At 40.5% G+C, this 18415-nt stretch overlaps 1 protein-coding gene across 5 annotated transcripts in view; it reads right to left on the bottom strand.

Annotated features, from left to right (window-relative positions):
* DCLRE1C (DNA cross-link repair 1C) overlaps window positions 1–18415 on the bottom strand; it is a 40703-nt gene that overhangs the window by 9133 nt on the left and 13155 nt on the right. For all 5 annotated transcript variants that reach the window (XM_046678796.1, XM_046678797.1, XM_046678799.1 and 2 more), the window contains 7 exons: window positions 17998–18070; window positions 17676–17816; window positions 15216–15317; window positions 13342–13478; window positions 12751–12805; window positions 9093–9181; window positions 8289–8383 (listed from right to left, as the gene is read on the bottom strand). In XM_046678796.1, the coding sequence (XP_046534752.1) occupies window positions 8289–8383; window positions 9093–9181; window positions 12751–12805; window positions 13342–13478; window positions 15216–15317; window positions 17676–17816; window positions 17998–18070 (692 nt within the window). The remainder of the gene's footprint in view (window positions 1–8288; window positions 8384–9092; window positions 9182–12750; window positions 12806–13341; window positions 13479–15215; window positions 15318–17675; window positions 17817–17997; window positions 18071–18415) is intronic.

Below are 18415 nucleotides of genomic sequence, written 5' to 3'. Positions count from 1 at the left end.
TGTGTGTGTATATGTGTGCGTGTGTGTATGTGTATATGTGTATTTCATGTGTGTGTATGTGTGTGCGTGTGTGTATGTGTATATGTGTATTTCGTGTGTGTGTATATGTGTGTGTATGTGTGTATGTGTATTTCATGTGTGTGTGTATATAAAAAATGAGGAAATAATAAGGAATAGTCAAAACTGATCCAGAAGTGATAAACAGGAGTAAATCTTCATGATCTTGGATTAAGCAATAGTTTCTTAAAAATGACAACAAAAGCACAAGCAATAAAAGAAAAATTAGATAAGTTAGACTTCATCAAAATTTACAAGTTTACACTTCAAAAGACACCATCAAGAAAGTGAAAATGCAAGCTATAGACTGGGAGAAAATATTTGCAAATCATATGTGACAAAGGACCTACATGTAGACTATATTAGAATTCTGACAACTCAGTGAGATCTATAAGCCAACTTACAAATGGGCAAAAGATTTAAACAGACTATTACCAAAGAAGACAAATAAATGGCCCAAAGCACAGGAAGAAAGCTCAACATCAAGAGAGAAATGCAAGTTGAAACTATAACGAGAGACACTTTACCCCCACTAGAATGGCTATAATCAAAAAGACAATAAAAAGTGAGCCCAGTGGCACAGCGGTTGGGTGCGCACGTTCCGATTCAGCAGCACGGGGTTTGCCAGTTCGGATCCCAGGTGTGGACATAGCACCGCTTGTCAAGCCATGCTGTGGTAGGCGTCCCACATATAAAATAGAGGAAGATGGGCATGGATGTTAGCTCAGGGCCAGTCTTCCTCAGCAAAAAGAGGAGGATTGGCAGCAGTTAGCTCAGGGCTAATCTTCCTCAAAAAAAAAAAAAAAAAACGAGCTAGGATATGGAGAAACTGGAATCCTTATATATTGCTGGTAAGAATGAAAATGATGTGTTCAGTGTGGAAAACAGTTTGTCAGTTTCTTAAAATGTTAAAACAGATTTACTGTGTTATGGACTAACTGCGTCCCCCACCCAAAAATCTGTATGTTGAAGCCCTCACCCCTAGTGTGGCTGTATTTGGAAATGGAGCCTCTAAGGAAGTAATTAAAATTAAGTAAGGTCATAAGGATGGGATCCTGATCTGACAGGATTAGTGTCCTTAGCAGAGGACACATCAGAGAGCACACTCTCCTACCTACCCCCTGGCACGTGCACCCAGGAGAGGCCACGTGAGCACACAGCAACATGGCAGCCACCTCCAGGCCAAGAGAAGAGGCCTCAGAATGAAACCTGCTTTGCCAGCACCTTGATCCTGGAATTCTCAGCCTCCAGAACTGTCAGAAATTGCTGTGTTTAAGCCCCCTGTCTATTGTGTTTTGCTATGGCAGCTCAAGCAGACTAAGATACCATATGACCCAGAAATTCTACTCGTCTGTTATCTACCCAAAGTAAGTGAAATATATGACTACACAAAAACAAATATTCATAGCAGCATTATTTATTAACTAAAAAGCAGAAACAACCCACACTGGTGAATGGATAAATAAAATGTATATTCAGACAATGGAATATTATTTGGCAATGAAAAGGAATGAAGTACTGACACATACTATAAGATGGAGGAACTTTGAAAACTTTATGCTAAGTGAAAGATGCAAGGCACAAAAGACCACATGTTGTATGGTTCCATGCTATGAAATGTGCGGAAGAGGCAAACCTGTAGAGAAACACCATAGATTAGGGGTGACCTAAGCCTGGAGTTGGTGATAGGCAGAGACTTTAAATGGGCACAGTGTCTTTTTGGAGTAATGGAATGTTCTGAAATTAGACAGTGGTGATGGTTGCACAAGTCCGTTATAGTAACAGTGATGGAATTCTTCACCTAATAAGGATGAAATTTATGGCATATAAATCATACTTCAATAAAGCTTTAAAAAATTCACAGTTTAAAGCAAAAACAAAAGTAATGTGGAGTTTATAAGAGAAGTAAAATGTATCACAATAATAGCACAAAGACTGGGAGAGAGAGAAATGGAACTATACTGTACTAAGTTTTTTTATTAAGATTGGCACCTGATCTAACATCTGTTGTCAATCTTTTTTTTTTCCCCCTTTTTCCCCCCCCCCCCCCGCCCAGTACATAGTTGTATATTCTAGTTGCAAGTCCTTCTAGTTGTGCTATGTGGGCCGCCGCCTCCGCGTGGCCTGATGAGCGGTGCTAGGCCCATGCCTAGGGGATGAACCAGCGAAACCCTGGGCTGCCAAAGCAGAGCACGTGAACTTAACCACTCAGCCATGGGGCCAGCCCCTGTTCTAAGCTTCTTATACCATAATTGAAGTTGAATAATATTTATCTTTTCACTCTGATAGGTTAAAGATATATACTATAAACCACTAAAATAACAAGAGTTGTAGCTAATAGGGGCCGGCCTAGTGGCGCAGCGGTCAAGTGCGCACGTTCCGCTTCGGCGGCCTGGGGTTCGTCAGTTCGGATCCCGGGTGCGGACACGGCACTGCGTGGCAAGCCGTGCTGTGGTAGGCATCCCACATATAAAGCAGAGGAAGATGGGCACGGATGTTAGCTCAGGGCCCGTCTTCCTCAGCAAAAAGAAGAGGATGGGCAACAGATGTTAGCTTATGGCTAATCTTCCTCAAAAAAAAAAAAAGTTATAGCTAATAAGCCAACAAGAGATTAAGTGGAATCTATCGATATTCAATCAAAAGGAGGCAGAAGAGAGGCCGACCCTGTGGCCAAGTCGTTAAGTTTGCGTGCTCCGCTTTGGCGGCCCTGAGTTTTGCCAGCGCAGATCCTGGGTGCGGACCTAGCACTACTTATCAGGCCATGCTGAGGAGGCGTCCCACATAGTACAGCCAGAGGGGCCTGCAACTGGAATGTGCAGCTATGTACTGGGGGGCTTTGGGCAGAAGAAGAAAAAAGTAAAATAAAAATAAGATTGGTAACAGATGTTAGCTCAGGTGCCAATCTTTAAAAAAAAAGGAGGCAGAAGACATAAAGAACAGATGGAACAAATAGCAAGACAGTAAATTTAAATCTAACCATATCAATAATCACATTAAACCTAAATGGTCTAAGTCCAATTAAAAGGCAGAAATTACCAGATTGCTTATAAGAAAACAAGACCCATATAATATGCTGCCTACAAGAAACCCACCTTACCACAACTAGAAGGACCCACAACAAAGAATATACAACTATGTACCAGGGGGCTTTGGGGAGAAAAAGGAAAAAAATAAAATCTTTAAAAAAAAAAGAAACCCACCTTAAATATAAAGACAATTAGGATAAAAATATAGAGATGGAAAATGATGTACCATGCTAAGATTAATCAGAAGAAACCAGAGTGGCTATGTTAATATCTGATGAAGATTTCAAAGCTAAGAATATTACCACGGATACAGAGTCATTCCCTAAGGATAAAGGGGTCCATTCCTCAAGAGGACATAAACGTGTGTGTACCTAATAATAGTGCGTCACACAGATGAAGCAAAAAGTGGAAGAACTGCAAGGAGAAATAGACAAATCCAGAATTCGAACTGGAGATTTCAATGACTTTCTCTCAATAATTGAGCAAGTAGACAGAATAAGTAAATCAGCAAGGACATGGACTTGAACATTACCGACTAACTTGACCTAATTATTTACAGAACACCCCATCCAATGGCAGTATACATATTTCTTTTGAGTACACATGAAACATGTACCGAGATAGCCCATTATTCTGGACCATAAAGGTCAGTAAAAATCATACACAGTACTTTCTGACCACAATAAAATTAAATGACAGAATATCTCCGCAAAATCCTCCAAAATTCAGCAACTAACATACTTCTAAATAATCCATGCATCAAAGAAGAAATCAAAAGAAAACTTAGAAAATATTTTGAACTAATTAAAAAGGAAAACAAATTTATGAAATAATGACTAAAGAGGGAATAGCACTAAATGCACGCATTAGGGAGAAAAAAAAGGCAGTCTGAAATCAGTGACTTCAGCTCCCACATTAAGAAATTTAAAAGTGAAGAGCAAAATAAACCCAAAGTAAGCAGATGAAAGGAAGAAAGATCAGAGTGGAAATCAATGAAATAGAATACAAAACAAAACAAAAAAAAGCTGGCTCTTTGAGATCAACAAAATTGGCCAACGTCTAACAGACTGATCAAGAAAAAATGAGAAAAGACACAAATTAAAATAACTAATATCAGGAGTGAGAGAGATGACATCACTAGATTCTGCAGATATTAAAAGAATAATAAGGGAATATTATGAACAAATTTATGCCCAAAAATTCAGCAACTTAGATGAAATGGACAAATTCCTTGGAAGATACAAATTCCCAAAGCTATTCAAGAAAAAATAACCCGAATAGCCCTTTACTTATTAAAGAAATTGTAGTTTAAAACCTCCCCACAGAGAAAATTCCTGGCCCAGATGACTTCATTGGTGAATTCTACCAATCCTTTAAGAAAGATATAATGTTAATCCTTCATAAACTGGTCCAGAAAATGGAGAATAAAGGGATATGTCACAACAACAAGGCCAACAGTAACCCAATACCAAAACTACACAAATACAATTCATGAAAAAAAGTCAAAACACCTGCAGACCAATATAAAGGTTCCTCAACATAGATGAAAAACTTTTTTTAATTAATTAATTTTTTTCTTGAGGAAGATTAGCCCTGAGCCAACATCTGCCACCAATCCTCCTCTTTTTGCTGAGGAAGACTGGCCCTGAGCTAACATCCATGCCCATCTTCCTCTACTTTATACATGGGATGCCTGCCACAGCATGGCTTGACAAGCGGTGCGTAGGTCCACACCCTGGATCCGAACTGGCGAACCCCAGGCTGCTGAAGCAGAACGTGTGAACTTAACCACTGTGCCACTGGGCTGGCCCCAGAAACACAATTTTAGCAAATCAAATTGAATAATAGCTAGAAAGGATAAATAAGCCACAACCAAATGAGGTTTATTCTGGAAATGGGAGGTTGGTTTAATACTTGAAAATCAATCAGTGTAATTCACCATATCAACAGACTAAAAAAGAAAAACTATATGATCATCTTAATAAATGCAGAAAAAGCATGTGACAAAATCCAATATCCATTCTTGATAAAACTCTCAGAATATTGGTAATATTCCTCCACCTGATGAAAAGCATCAATGAAAAACCTACAGCTAACATCATACCTAATGGTGACAGAATGAATGCTTTCCCTCGAAGACCGGGAACAAGGCAATGATGTCCACCCTTGCCAATTCTGTTCAATATTGTAGTAGCCGTCTAGCCAGTTCAATCAGGCAAGAAAAAGAAAAAAGCATCTAGATTGGAAAGGAAAAGTAAAACTGTCTATATTCACAGACAACATGATCATCTATGTAGAAAATGCAGTGGAATCTACAAGAAAGCCACTATAATAAGTGAGGTTAGCAAGGCTGCAAGTTACATCAAAATACAAAAATCAACTGTATTTCTATGTAATAGCAACAATCAGAAATTGAAATTTAAAAAGGAATACTATGTACAATAGAATAAAAAAAAACGAAATACTAGGAGTCAATCTACCAAAAGATTTGCAAGACCTATACATTGAAATTTACAAAACACTGCTGAGAGAAATTAAAGAAGACTTAAGTGAATGGAGAGATACAGATGTCCGTGGATCTGAAAACTCAATATTATTAAGATGCCAATTCTTCCCAAATTGAGCAACAGATTTAACACAATCCCAATCAAAATCCCAATAGTGAATATTTTCGTACAAATTGGCAAGCTGATTTTAAAGTTCATATGGAAATGCAAAGGCTTAGAATAGCCGAAACAATTTTGAAAAAGAACAAAAAAGTTGAGAACTTACATCAGTTAACCTCAAGATTTATAAAGCTACAATAATGAGGACAGGGCAGTATTGGTATCAAGACAGAGATCATAGAACATAACACAAAGTCCAGACTAGGCCCCCACACATATTGTCAATTGATTTTCAACAAAAGTGCAAAGAAGATTCAGTGGAGAAAAGATGGTCTTTTCAATAAATGGTTCCAGAATGTTTGGATGTCCATGTGCAAAAAAAAAAATTACCTTGTATCTGTACTTCATACCATTTTCAAATAACTCAAAAATGGATCATGGACCTAAATGTAAAACCTAAAACTAGAAAAACTTCTACCAGAACACAGAAGAAAATCTTTGTGACCTTGGGTTAAGCGAAGATTTCTCAGTTATAATACCAAAAAAAGTAAAAATTACCAAATTGACCTTATCAAAATTAAAAATTTCTCCTCTTCAAAAGACTGTTAAGACTGCAAAGATGAGCCATAGACGGGGAGAAAAATCTTTGCAAAGCATGTAACTGATTAAAAACTTGTATCCAGAAACTCTCAAAGCTCAGTAATAAGAAAGCAACTAAACAATTAAAAACGGGTAAAGATTTGAACAGACCCTTCACCCATGAAGACACACAGATGGCAGATAAGAACATTAAAAGATGTTCAACCTCATCAGTCGTTAGAAAAACGCACATTAAAACCAGGAGATACTGCCACACACATTAGATATCTAAAATTAAAAAGCCTGCCCACGCCAATACTGACAACAACATAGAGCAATGGAACTCCTCGACACAGCTGGCGAGAATGCAAATTGTCCAACACTTCAGAAAACGATCTCGCAGTTTCTCAAAGATACAGCTAGCACATGAACCACACCGAGGAATGAAAGCATACGTCCATACAAAGATTGATACACGAATGTTCATGGCAGCTTTATTTGTGATAACCAAAAAGTGGAAACAACCAAATGTACATCAACAGAGGAGTGGATCAGCAAATGGTGGTAGATCCATGCAGTGGAATACTACTTATCAATAAAAAAGAATGAACTGTTGATACATGCAACAACATAAATGAGTCCCAAAATAAATAACGCTGAGTGAAATGAGCCAGACATACTGCATGATTCTATTTATAGAAAATTCTAGAAAATGCCAACTAATCTATAGTGACAGCAGATCAGTGGTTGCCTTGGCATGGGGGGGGGGGCCTTGGAGGAGCAGTTGGGAGGAATTACAAAGTGGCACAAGAAGACCTGGGGCTGAGGGACATTTTCATTATCTTAATTATGGTGATGGCTTCTCAAGTATATGCGTATGTAAAAATGTATCAAATTGGACACTTTAAATGCAATTTATAGTATATCAATTATACCTCAGTAAGGCTGTTTTTAAAAAACCTACAATTAAGTTTGTATATGAAAAGGATTAAAAGATGCATGACAAGATAGATTTGACATTTGAAATTAATGGAATTGTTTTTCTAGAACCTTTCCATTCTTGAAACAAAAACAAATGCGCTTTCTTTCAGACACCAGTGAAAGGCTTACTGTGTCAGTCCTGGAATTGGCGTCTAAATGTTTTTCAATTAGATTCTAAACGGGAGGAAATGCAGGAGTGGAGATGGGAAAGCCAGGCCCAGATGAGAACCCCAGGCCCACGGCTTCCTTCCCGCTGGACCTTAGGGATTTACTTCACTCTAAGATTCAGTTTCCCCGTTGGTCAAATTGGGACGATGTCCCTTGTGGGTTTATTTTGAGGTTTAGCTCTAATATCTGTAAAAGACCTAGCACAACAGCTGCCACACAATAGGTGCTCAATAAACAGCATCTTTCTTATCTGCTATGTTTTCGTCACGTACCAGCGCTAAGGTACATAACTGGCTCTCCAGAAAAGCAGGGAAAATCCAGAATCCTAACCACGAAAGCTGGCTGCTGTACAGCAGGAGAGCGCTGCTCAGAATCGGAAGTTCTAATTTCTGCCTCAGAGCTCGCCTCTGCTCTTCGCTGGAAAATCAAAGTAGCAACGAAAGAAGGTAGGGAAGTCTGGAGAAAACCCATTTGTCTAAGCCCTACTGATCAATCTGATGGGAAGGAGGACAAGAAAAGTTCCTATTCTCAGCATCTACCAGTGTCTTGAAGGAAATGTTCATGGATAACAGCTCGGCCTCTCCTTATGGCCTAGACAAACCACAGGGCCTATTTCCAGAAAGCTAAGAACACGATTCAACACCGGCACAGTTCCCTTCGCCACGTGTCTTCAACCTGGGAAAGAGAGCAGGCTCCTGACTCTACAGGTTAGAAACGGGAAGGCAAAGCGCTTCCTGAGACCATGTGACAAATCTGAGGGACAGTGGGTCCCAGGCCCACTTCTACCCAGTGCAGCTGTCGCCAGACAAGAGCACCCTGAAAAGTGGCCTTGAGGGAACCCCCACCTCTGAACCAGGGTCATTCTTCTTACCTGAGTCTAGTTGCATTGTTCTAGCTCTCTTCAGTTTTCCGAGTGGTTTATACTTTGGCTCAGTGCTTTGGGAAGAGCGGCATAAAGGCTTTAGGCTGAAATGAACATGAATACTTTATTCTTCCTGTTGGCAAAGCTGCTGGAGTGTAAGCGTTCTTTACAGAGATTATAAAAACTTGACCATGGGGGAAATCACATAACTACTTTTAAAAACAGAAAAGCAATGTTTAGTAATTAAAACTCACTTCAATATAATAAACTGGTAAATGTAAGCACTTAAATACAAGGTGGTGGGTATCTGTCTAGTAGTAGGATTGAGGGAAAGCGAAGCTTGTATCTCTGCTCTTGCACTGCAGAAAAGCAGGTCCCTGTCCTAAAACACTGTCAAGGAATACACTGACACCCTCTGGCACTCAGGGAACACAGGCCGGCCAGCTGCGTCTCCTTCCCTGTTGAATGGGGGTTACTGCTCTCTTGCAAGAACCTCACCAATTTGATCTCTTCATTCTAGAGGCTGAAAGGTAAGACACAGTGAAGGTAAAATACGAAAGGGCACAGAAATAAGATTTGAGGGTCTCCTGCCCTTTTTCGAGGGCCTCACTGCCAACTGCAGAATGCCAGATTCCCAGCAGCCTTTAGGATTATATCTAACACACCCGCTTGAAGAAAGCCTTTATGCTCCCAACCAGAAACGTAATTATAGCCACATCCATTTTACGTCCTTGCCCCTGTTCTCAGGCCCAAAACTATTCTCTGGATCCATCCCGTTCAACAACCCAAGTTCCACAAGGAGTAACTACTTACCTTTCTATAACTTTATCCATAGTTGTGCCCACTGGCAGGACATTTGGATATGCATTCACAGGACAGATGTAGCTCAAGAAATCTTTAATCTAGAAGGAGGAACATACAAAGCACCAATTATCTGTAGGGTGAAAAATGTGGGTGTTAGAGAAGCAGCTAAAGGGAGGCCAGGGGAAGGAGATGCAGAACTCGCTCCCGGCTGTGGTTCTCAGGGCCGGCTGCACACAGGGTCCCCTCTTAGGAAAAAGACACCCAATGCTCAGGCCCCGCCCCCCGAGATCCTTTTAACACTGAGCACAGTGGGGCCAGGGAGTCAGTACATCGTTCTTCATGGGATTCTGCTCCACAGGAAGGGCTGAGGATCACTGATGAATGGGATTCAAGGATTCTGTAGTTCTTTCAATGACATTAGCCTCCTTGTCTTAGAAGGTGAGCCAGATTTAACAAATCCCCTTCCAGTAAGTTAGAATTTAACTGAGTATTTAATCCATACAAGAACTCAAGGTCTTAAGAGTTGCATTTCTCTCCTCGGACAAATAATTGCCAGCAATACCAAGTGCACTGCATCTTCAAGCTTCCTTGATTTGTTTGAATGGTTTATTCCGATCTAAACAAGGACAATCATGCATTACCTTGATTTTCTGCAAAGCTCAGAATGCTAAACAGAGGAACTCTGTCACTATTCCTCAAAACATCTCTACAACCCAGGTGGCATCAGCTTTGTCACTTATTAGGTCTTGGTGAGCTTGTGATCTTGGTCAAGTTTCCTAAGTCTCTAAGTCTTAGATTCTTCATCTGAAAGTACAAACGAGATAATGCACGTGAAGTGCCTAGCCTGGTACCCGGCCCACGGTTAAAGAGCCAAGAAAGTCATCCATTACGAAGTGGGTCATGGTAGCACGAAGATTTTTATTCCTTTCTGCAAAGGGGGAGACTGAGGCACAAAGTAATTCTTAGTACCTGCCTTTTTCAAATAAAGGACCAAATCAAAAGGGGAAGGAACCCAGGAATTATCAATAATCCATATTAAAATAAAATGGCGCCCTTAATTAAGATGGGAAGAGACAGGAAGACCCATTCTTCAGATATTTTTCATAAACAATTTCTTTTGTACTTTCAGGGCAGGCATGCAAATAGAAACCACTATTTACCTGACCACAACCTATATGATTTGCATAATCCACCCAAAGTTGAGGCTGGGAGGAATCTGAGGCTTTTGAAGGGAATCGGGATAAAGAAAGTAAGGTCCAGCCTGTACCATAAAAGACACTTCTTCCACTCGGAGGTGAAGCGGCCACAAGGAGAAGAGAGACACCCAATAGACGGGCAGCTTCTCTCACTTGTGCGAGCCGACGCCCTTTCGTCAGAGGCCCGCCTTAGAACAATTCATTAACACAGTCACTTCTCGTTATTCGCAGTAGTTACCTTCCATAAAGTCACCTCAACACTGAATCCGTGAACAGGGAACTACTGCTCCCAGGGGAAGCACAGGCTTCCTGGGCACCCCGCTCACAGCATCTTTGTCAACCGATCAATACATGACTTTGTTCTATGTGCGTTTCTATTGAAAGACATCTTATTTAATATATATCGTTGATTCATTGATAGCAAACTCCCAGCCAGCAGCATGATAACTCAGGCCTCAACAAGTTTCTCAAACACATGTATTTTCTCCATAAGGCAAATCCCAGCCTTCTTGTCCTTAGGAACACAGCACTTCAGCACCACGCTTGGGGGCTGTTTTAAACAGTAAAATCACTGACAAGGAGCACAAAAATATGAAAAATGCGGCACTAAATAGACCGCGAAAAGGACAACTTGAGGATACAAGAATATGAGAGCTGAACACGAAGGCAGGGCGCCCCCTCGCTCGACCGGAGCTGGGAATGCACAGGTCGGGCGACTCAGTTTCCACCGCCCTGCTGTGCACATCTGCGAACGACCACAAAGCGCCGCTAGCGCTGGCTCTGGTGTTACAAATCCTAGCGAGAAGGCAAATTTGTAAATAAGGAATCCACGCATAATGACGATCAACTGTATGCAGAAAAAAACCGAAAGGAAATTTAAAGCTACTATTTACATTTTGAAGTGTAGTCCAATGAGTGTAATACAGAGGATGCAGGCCTATTAATTCCAGCAGTTTTCAGGAGAGCCTCTCTGTCTCACCAGACGCTCTGAAGGACGGTGACTAAGTAGAGCGGGGAGTAACGCCACCACCGGCGGGCGCCGCACCACCGCTCACCTAAGGAGGCTGCGGCGAGAGGCCAGCCAGCCGCTTCCGCGGACTCAAGAAGCCGGGAAGTGGCTCCTTATTGGGAGGTAGTCTTATAAAATCCCAGGAAGGTTTGTGCTTCCCAACTTGGCAGCTGACTACATGGAAGAAGAGAAATAAGACAGGAAGATTTTGACTGAAAAACTGGAACAGGCCCACCCTTTTTCCTGGTTAGACGCCCTCCCTGTGGCTGAGACAGAAAGGACACTCGTCCACTAGGGGATCACCAGGAAGGGACCCTGACGCTGAGCCAGAGGCCAACCCACGGGACACATCACCAGGAAGGGGCTCTGAAACAACCTAAGATTCAGGATAAACTGACGAAGAAAACATTAACTAAATTATACCATCAAAATGAACTACTTCCACGCTGCTCTCAGATAACCTATTTGTACCTGAAAGTTAAGGTCAGTTATTTAATAGAGATGTCACTGTGGTACTTTGATAATATGATTAAAAATCATTTACAATACTATGGCTGACTTGATAAGAACGCCAATGCCTGGAGCTCTGGAAGATTCCACCTGTTCAAATCATTAACACATCCACAGTTCACTGTTTCAGAGCTATAGAGCTATATCCACGTGTTCCAAATACAGAAATAACAGTCATGTGGGAAATGGATTTTTATGTGCAGAAATGGAAAAACTAAAATTATATATGACAAAGTATCATAAAAAGTCTGCTTTTATATTGCTTTTTCTCCAATACTTGAGATTACTGAATCTCTGTACTTGTAAGATGCTAGCATTTACTTTGGAAATGTATGAGCATTTTGCAAATAAATTACACACATCAAGTTCCCATTCTAGTAGGTCAATTTCGTCTATAAAAAGTACCAGAATGAAACTATTTTAAGCCCTCTTTCTACTCTACTATATCTTTCTTAAGCACACAGTCTGCATCTCAATCATCTTTCTTCTTCCCCACTACTGAATTGAATATTCAGGACTATTTTTTAAATGGCTTTCAGTGCAATCAAATTTTGGAAGAGCCATGAATCTGGACAGTACCTTAAGGCTGCCTATAATGAGATTTTACCTGTAGTAATCCTTAGAAGAGTTAAAATTCTTTTATGATGGGTGAACAGAACAACTGAAGTGGGGAAGTTAAAGCATATTTAGGAAGCAAGATGGGAAGAAAAGCTTAATCATACATATTCTTCAATGTTTAGGCTGAAAACAGGTGATAATAGCAATTTCCTTTGTACTTAGTAAATATAGCTCATCCATTTAGATATTTTCCTTGTATTTCTTCAGGAAAAGCCTCAACAAATCTTAAGCAATAGAAAAAGAGATGCCCCTGGAAGCCAAGGGCACTGTCGTCTATACCATGAAGGCTGCCAGGCATTGGCAATCGGGTTCCAAGTACATGAAGTCCTCTTACCTCACTGTAGGAGGAGTGAAAAGAAAAACAAGCTCTGTACGAACTCTCTCCAGTCCTAAGGGGAAATGGAAAAACAAAATTCAAAGGTCACTTATCAAAACTAAGCTAAGTCCCAAATTTTGAGCCTTCCCATTTAGGCTATTCCAGTATGAAATCACCCTACAATCACGAAGTTCTTCCTCGGACAGAAAGGAACTCTTTCTAGAAATATAAATGTCTGCAGACATTCTGAATAGCCAATGTGAAGGGAATGTTGCTGAAATAGGATGGTTATGGCACTCCTCTACTGCACCATGGGCTTCTATCCCCTATGACACCAATTCATAACTCCCCACCAAGCAAGACACCCTCAGTCTCCAGCCATCTTATCTGCCTAACCAGAGTGGACCGCAGGGGATGCAGGCTAATGCATTAGCCATTAGCTAGGTTTGGAAGTAGCACCTCTTGAGTTTAAATTTGAGAAGTTATTTTCCACAATTATAATATGTCCTCTTCTTGGGCTTAGGCTAGATTGCATTTAACTGAAATAAATCAGACGATTTACCTCAGAGCCAGATTTCCCTCAAAAGACCTATGACGCTGCTTTCTTACCTCACAATTACATTTGTTTTTCTGCTTCTTTCTCCAAACCACATCGTGGATGGCTTAATGCTGATGGTGTGGAGCGGAATTCTATTTTTGGAAGTGATGCCACACGGTAATTTATTCCACTGAAAATATTCCTCTGCCTGAAAAAGATTTTAAAAATATAGAAAAACAATTCAACATGTTCAACAAATCTGCTTGGAGGCAGGGTCTCAAAAACAAACGCAGGGACGTTTTCAGACCTGAAAAAAAAGGGACATATGAGGAAACAATCCAAGAACTCCAAATGGAGGAACGTTTGCAAAACAAATGTCCTGGACTCTTCAAAAATATCAAGGGGATGAAAGAAAAGGAAAAGGCTAGAGACTTGACTGACATCAAGAGAGACTAAAAAGGTCAGATGGGTGCAACACACGATTCCTAGCGAAATCCTGGATGCCCCCACTCCACCTCCACAGGCTACAAAACGCACTACTGGGACACGGGGCAAATGTGAATATGGCCAAGTGTTAACAAACTGAGGAATCCAGATGACGAGTACACGGCGCTCTTCATGCTAGTCTTACAACTCTACTGTTTTAAAATTTTTCAAAATAAAGTTGGAGAAAAACGTAACAAAAGTGTTTTTCAAACGGTGACAAACAATGGGGCTATTTTCCCCAAGACACTAGGTTTGGATGGGAACCCTTCAAAACCATTAGCACTCCATCCAAATGACATGTCACCTGGTGCCTTTGGTGCTGTCCGTGTGAGGCTGCGGGTGACAGAGCTTCACGGTCTGCAGGCTGTGTTCTGTTCACTATTTTGAAGGCCTGTGACCTAAGAAATGTCTTAAGCTGCTAGAAGTAGTTTCAAGGCAAGCAGCCAGGTGGGAAACAACAGGAGCAGGAGTCACAGTTACAAATTAAGCTACTTTGTGGGATGTGAGAAAATTCAGAGCAAAAGAAATTTGCCAATTAAAAGATTTATGGGGCACGGGGCGTGGGGCCTGCAGTGGTCTGAAGTGGAATATTCCATGCTATGGATAAGAATTCTTTTTTTTTTAATTACACTTTATTTTAGGGCTGAGCAACTTTACTTTAGGTTTTTGGCCAATGGAGCCAATATTACCACCACAATAATTATCTAAATGTATAGACGCAATGTTTACTAAAATAAAAAATTACTCAGCATTTAAATGCTAAGATATTTTAAAATTTAGAAGAAAACTACAATCACACATACCACTGCATTTGAAGATCACTAATTAGTATTAGTGATGTTGAATGACTATATAAATTAAAACGAAAAAAATGTTTAAGGCAAATTCAAAACTTAATACGTGGCACTTACTAACAGAAGAGCATTTGGTAAGGGAGCTCTAGGGTGACGTTGGAAAATGGATTAGCATCGAGTTGCAAAGACACTGGCAACATTCATTTGAAACTGGACCAGCAACACGTGTAACTATTTCACAGTTGGAAGCAAAGTTCTAGCTAGATATTTATCTCAAGTGAGCAGAAGAAAAATAAAGTTTATAAATGTACACCTGCCATGAGCCTCAAAAATAGCGATGGATTGTGAATATGTTTTCTTAAATTAAAAGCTCTAACGTATTACTAATTTCATTAAAAATATATCATTCATTACAAATAAGCATGTATCAAATGTGTATGAATAGATTTCACTAAAAACCTATGAGTATCGGAGTCTATTTAATAAGCATGAAATTTACGGTAATGGATACAGCAACGTAGAGTTGCATGACCTTAGGCTCTCAGTCTTAGTTTTTACATTTGTAAAAAGAACCTAGAAACTGGCATTTCTGAGGTTCCTTCTGGACCTAAAATTCTGTTTTTCATGGATCACACAAACAGGAAGAACAACAATGAACTAGGTACCTTTGGATGCCGACACGCATGGATCTGGCTGCGACGGTCTGTCGTGAGATGATGAAGAATGTCAGGCATGTTTCTAAACATGTCGAGTTTGTCCACATGAACCTGAGGAAAATAACATGTATATTATTTGAATTGTATTTCCTATAAAAAAATTGTTCAAGCGTAATTATGCAGGGGCAAACCACCCAGTCAGTGAACTAACTTTGTCTTCTTTCTTGAAACCTAGTGTTTGGCTATTTCAATGCACATCAGTATGCTGCCAGGATGTCAACAGGCAAAGGACGCAGATCATATTCCCACCAGCCAGCGTCACTGCCTGCTGCTGGTGGTAATAAAAAATTTTGGATATTCACTTGGTAGATTTCACTGGATCACGTTAATACCATCATTCAGTCCATCAAGAATCATTCAGTTAATATTTATTGTGCACCTACCATATGTCAAGCTTTATTCTAAATATTGGGTATATAGCGGTCAACACAGAAGATGAAGACAATCAAGAATGACTGAGTCTTGAAGACGTTCACACAACATGCCATATAAGGCGGCTGGTAGAGGGGCAGCTGGACTAGGAAGGAGACCAGATCCCCCTTACCACACACCTCTATTGGATTAAAAGGGGGAGGTCAGATGGAGAAAAACAAAAAAAGCCTTAGAATTTTAAGGCTAACACATTTTGAAGAGTTAGAACCAGTGTGTCAGTTTTACTTGAAGCTTCTCTTCTGGGTACCTCAAAGTAAATCACAAGTACCTAAATTGATGTTAGGATTATGAAATGGCACAAAACAGAAGTATTCTCATTTTGAAGTCTGAATCACAAAACGGATTAAAATAATGTCAAATTGCGGTGGTAATTAACACCAAGACAGGTGTTAAAAAGAATCCGATTGTAATAGTTTACGTATCTTGCAACCTGTTCCACTCACAACCCATTTACTAACGACTGACAAGAAGCAACAATGAATTTGCTTTTCTGACCTAAGAAGGAGATAAAAAGGGGTAAATTCTGAGATGGATAGAGAGAGATAGAAACTTTCCTCCTCACAAAAATAAGAAAGCCTGAAAAAGTTGCCAGAGATCATCTCTGAGGTCCTTTAGTCAAAAATCTCACTGCTCTCCTGTTTTAAATTCCTGATCTAAAATTACTCGTCTCCCTTACAAAGGGATTAAGAGAGTGAAGACAGGGCTCGCTCCAGGGTGACTGGCAGACCTGCTCTCCCGCCATCCCCGAAACCCTCCCGGCCCTGGTGTCCTCCTGCACGGCCTCCAGGCCAGGAGCTTCCGGTCTTTTCGATTTCACACACCATTAAAATTTACAAGACAAATTTGGGACTGATAAGTGGTTGCTACCTTTGTCTTTTTCCAAGAGAAGAAAAAAAAAATAGTGGAAAGTATAGAAAAGTGTCTGTCCATGTGCATACACAGCCTGTTAGCACTATGATTTAATTTAAAAGGCCATTTTACACCAAAAAACGTAGGAAAGACGATCTCAGAATGAAAGTGAATCCTTTTCAAAATGGAGAATCGGCAACTTTACACCAATAAATTTGGAGAGAAGGACTTAAGGCAGGAAGAAATTAAGGAAAGGAGGACTTAGGAAGTAAAGACTTCAGGAGGGAGGGTGGGAGAAATTTTCTAAATTCCTAACGCTGAAAAACTAGATCTTTTTTATTTTACTAAACTACATTGTATAGAATTAAATTCTTGGCTCCAGTTTGTTAGCAGGGGGATCTACATGAAAAGATACAAAACGAAGTAGAACTTAAATGTCAAATTAGTTCCAGCACTTCATTTTGTTCAGAGTTGTTACCAAAAATCCATCTTCTCTTAGGGGAAAGGAGCAGAAGCCACACGCTCCGTGTCAGCCACTCACGCACACTCTGGGCTGTGCTGCTCAGGGTCCTGAGGGGCCAGCACTGAACCAGCTGGAAGGGCAGGTGAAAACTCCCTCCCAGCACGATCTGATATGGACCCACTGTGGAGGCTCAGTGCCTCACACTTTTGACCATGACCCACAGTAAGAAATAAATTTTCCACAGCAAGTCAGTACCCATATACATACACATATGTATACGTGTGTGCTTGAGTCCCAACAGAAATTTTCATATAACGCAATCATTCTGACTGCAAGCAACACGCTCAGATATTTTCTAGCTTAAATTTATTTTCAATGCTGGTCACAATCACTAAATACATTTCACAACCCACAGTTTTGAAAAAATCCTTCCTCTGTGGGACATTTCACCCAAGGGCTCTCCTCAAGCCATTTGGGCCACTGTCCATTTCTCCCACGAGGAAGTGAATAAACAAAGATGCCATGACCTCAGAGGGGCCACCAACCTGTGCTACACACGTGTTTGGATAGGGAGCCTCTGTCTGTTACTGCTTTCAGTTTTGGGGGGTGGGGAGGGTGAGGAAAGGAGAAGTTGGGAGGGTGGAAGGAAAGAGCCGTCACCGTACCTGGACTCCAAATTCTTCACTAAGGTTGGTGAATAGATACTCATACCCGTAAGCGGCTTTGCAGTTCAGCCACACGACATGGTATGGGCTCCGGGTGATCCAGCTGCGGACGAGCTCCACTATTCCGCTCAGACACTCCTCCTGGGCGGGATTTTGAAAGGGTATTTAACACTTTTAAGAACATCACTTGTCCTTTCCATTCCCAACATTCACAGATACTAATGCCAATGGGACAGTTAGGATCTGATCTGTTCTCCTATAAACTTCCGACTAGAATATGGCCATGCCCATATGATCACCCCCTTTCTCCAGGGAGGCGTACCCGACTAGGAATTTGATAAAATTTCGGATCACAGAAAGTCGTATCTAAGTACACACTTTGGATGTCCTTCACTCTGAAAAACAAAACAAAACAAAAATCAGTGCTAATCATCGAATGTGAAATAAAATATGTATAAAGTTTAAACAGCTATTTCACAGGCTGTTCCACTCCATTTGGAATTTTTTGTGTTACATTGACTTTGTTGGGAAATGCTTTCCATACAATAAAATACACAGATTTTGCACATACAGTTCAGTGAATTTTGAGCAATCAGCCTCCAAAATGTTACCATCACCCGTTTCAAGAAGAAAAGTTTGCTTTACCGTTACAAACATTACAATCAAGTTTGATTTCTAATGGAAACAAAGCTTTGTATTGGGGGGGAGCAATAAAACTTTTAAAATGATGCATTCTCAAT

Source organism: Equus quagga, chromosome 12 (genome assembly GCF_021613505.1).
Source record: "Equus quagga isolate Etosha38 chromosome 12, UCLA_HA_Equagga_1.0, whole genome shotgun sequence".
In the NCBI taxonomy this organism is placed as follows: Eukaryota; Metazoa; Chordata; class Mammalia; order Perissodactyla; family Equidae; genus Equus; species Equus quagga.
Note: the sequence above shows the minus strand (reverse complement) of the source record. Positions and strands in the feature narration are given on the sequence as shown.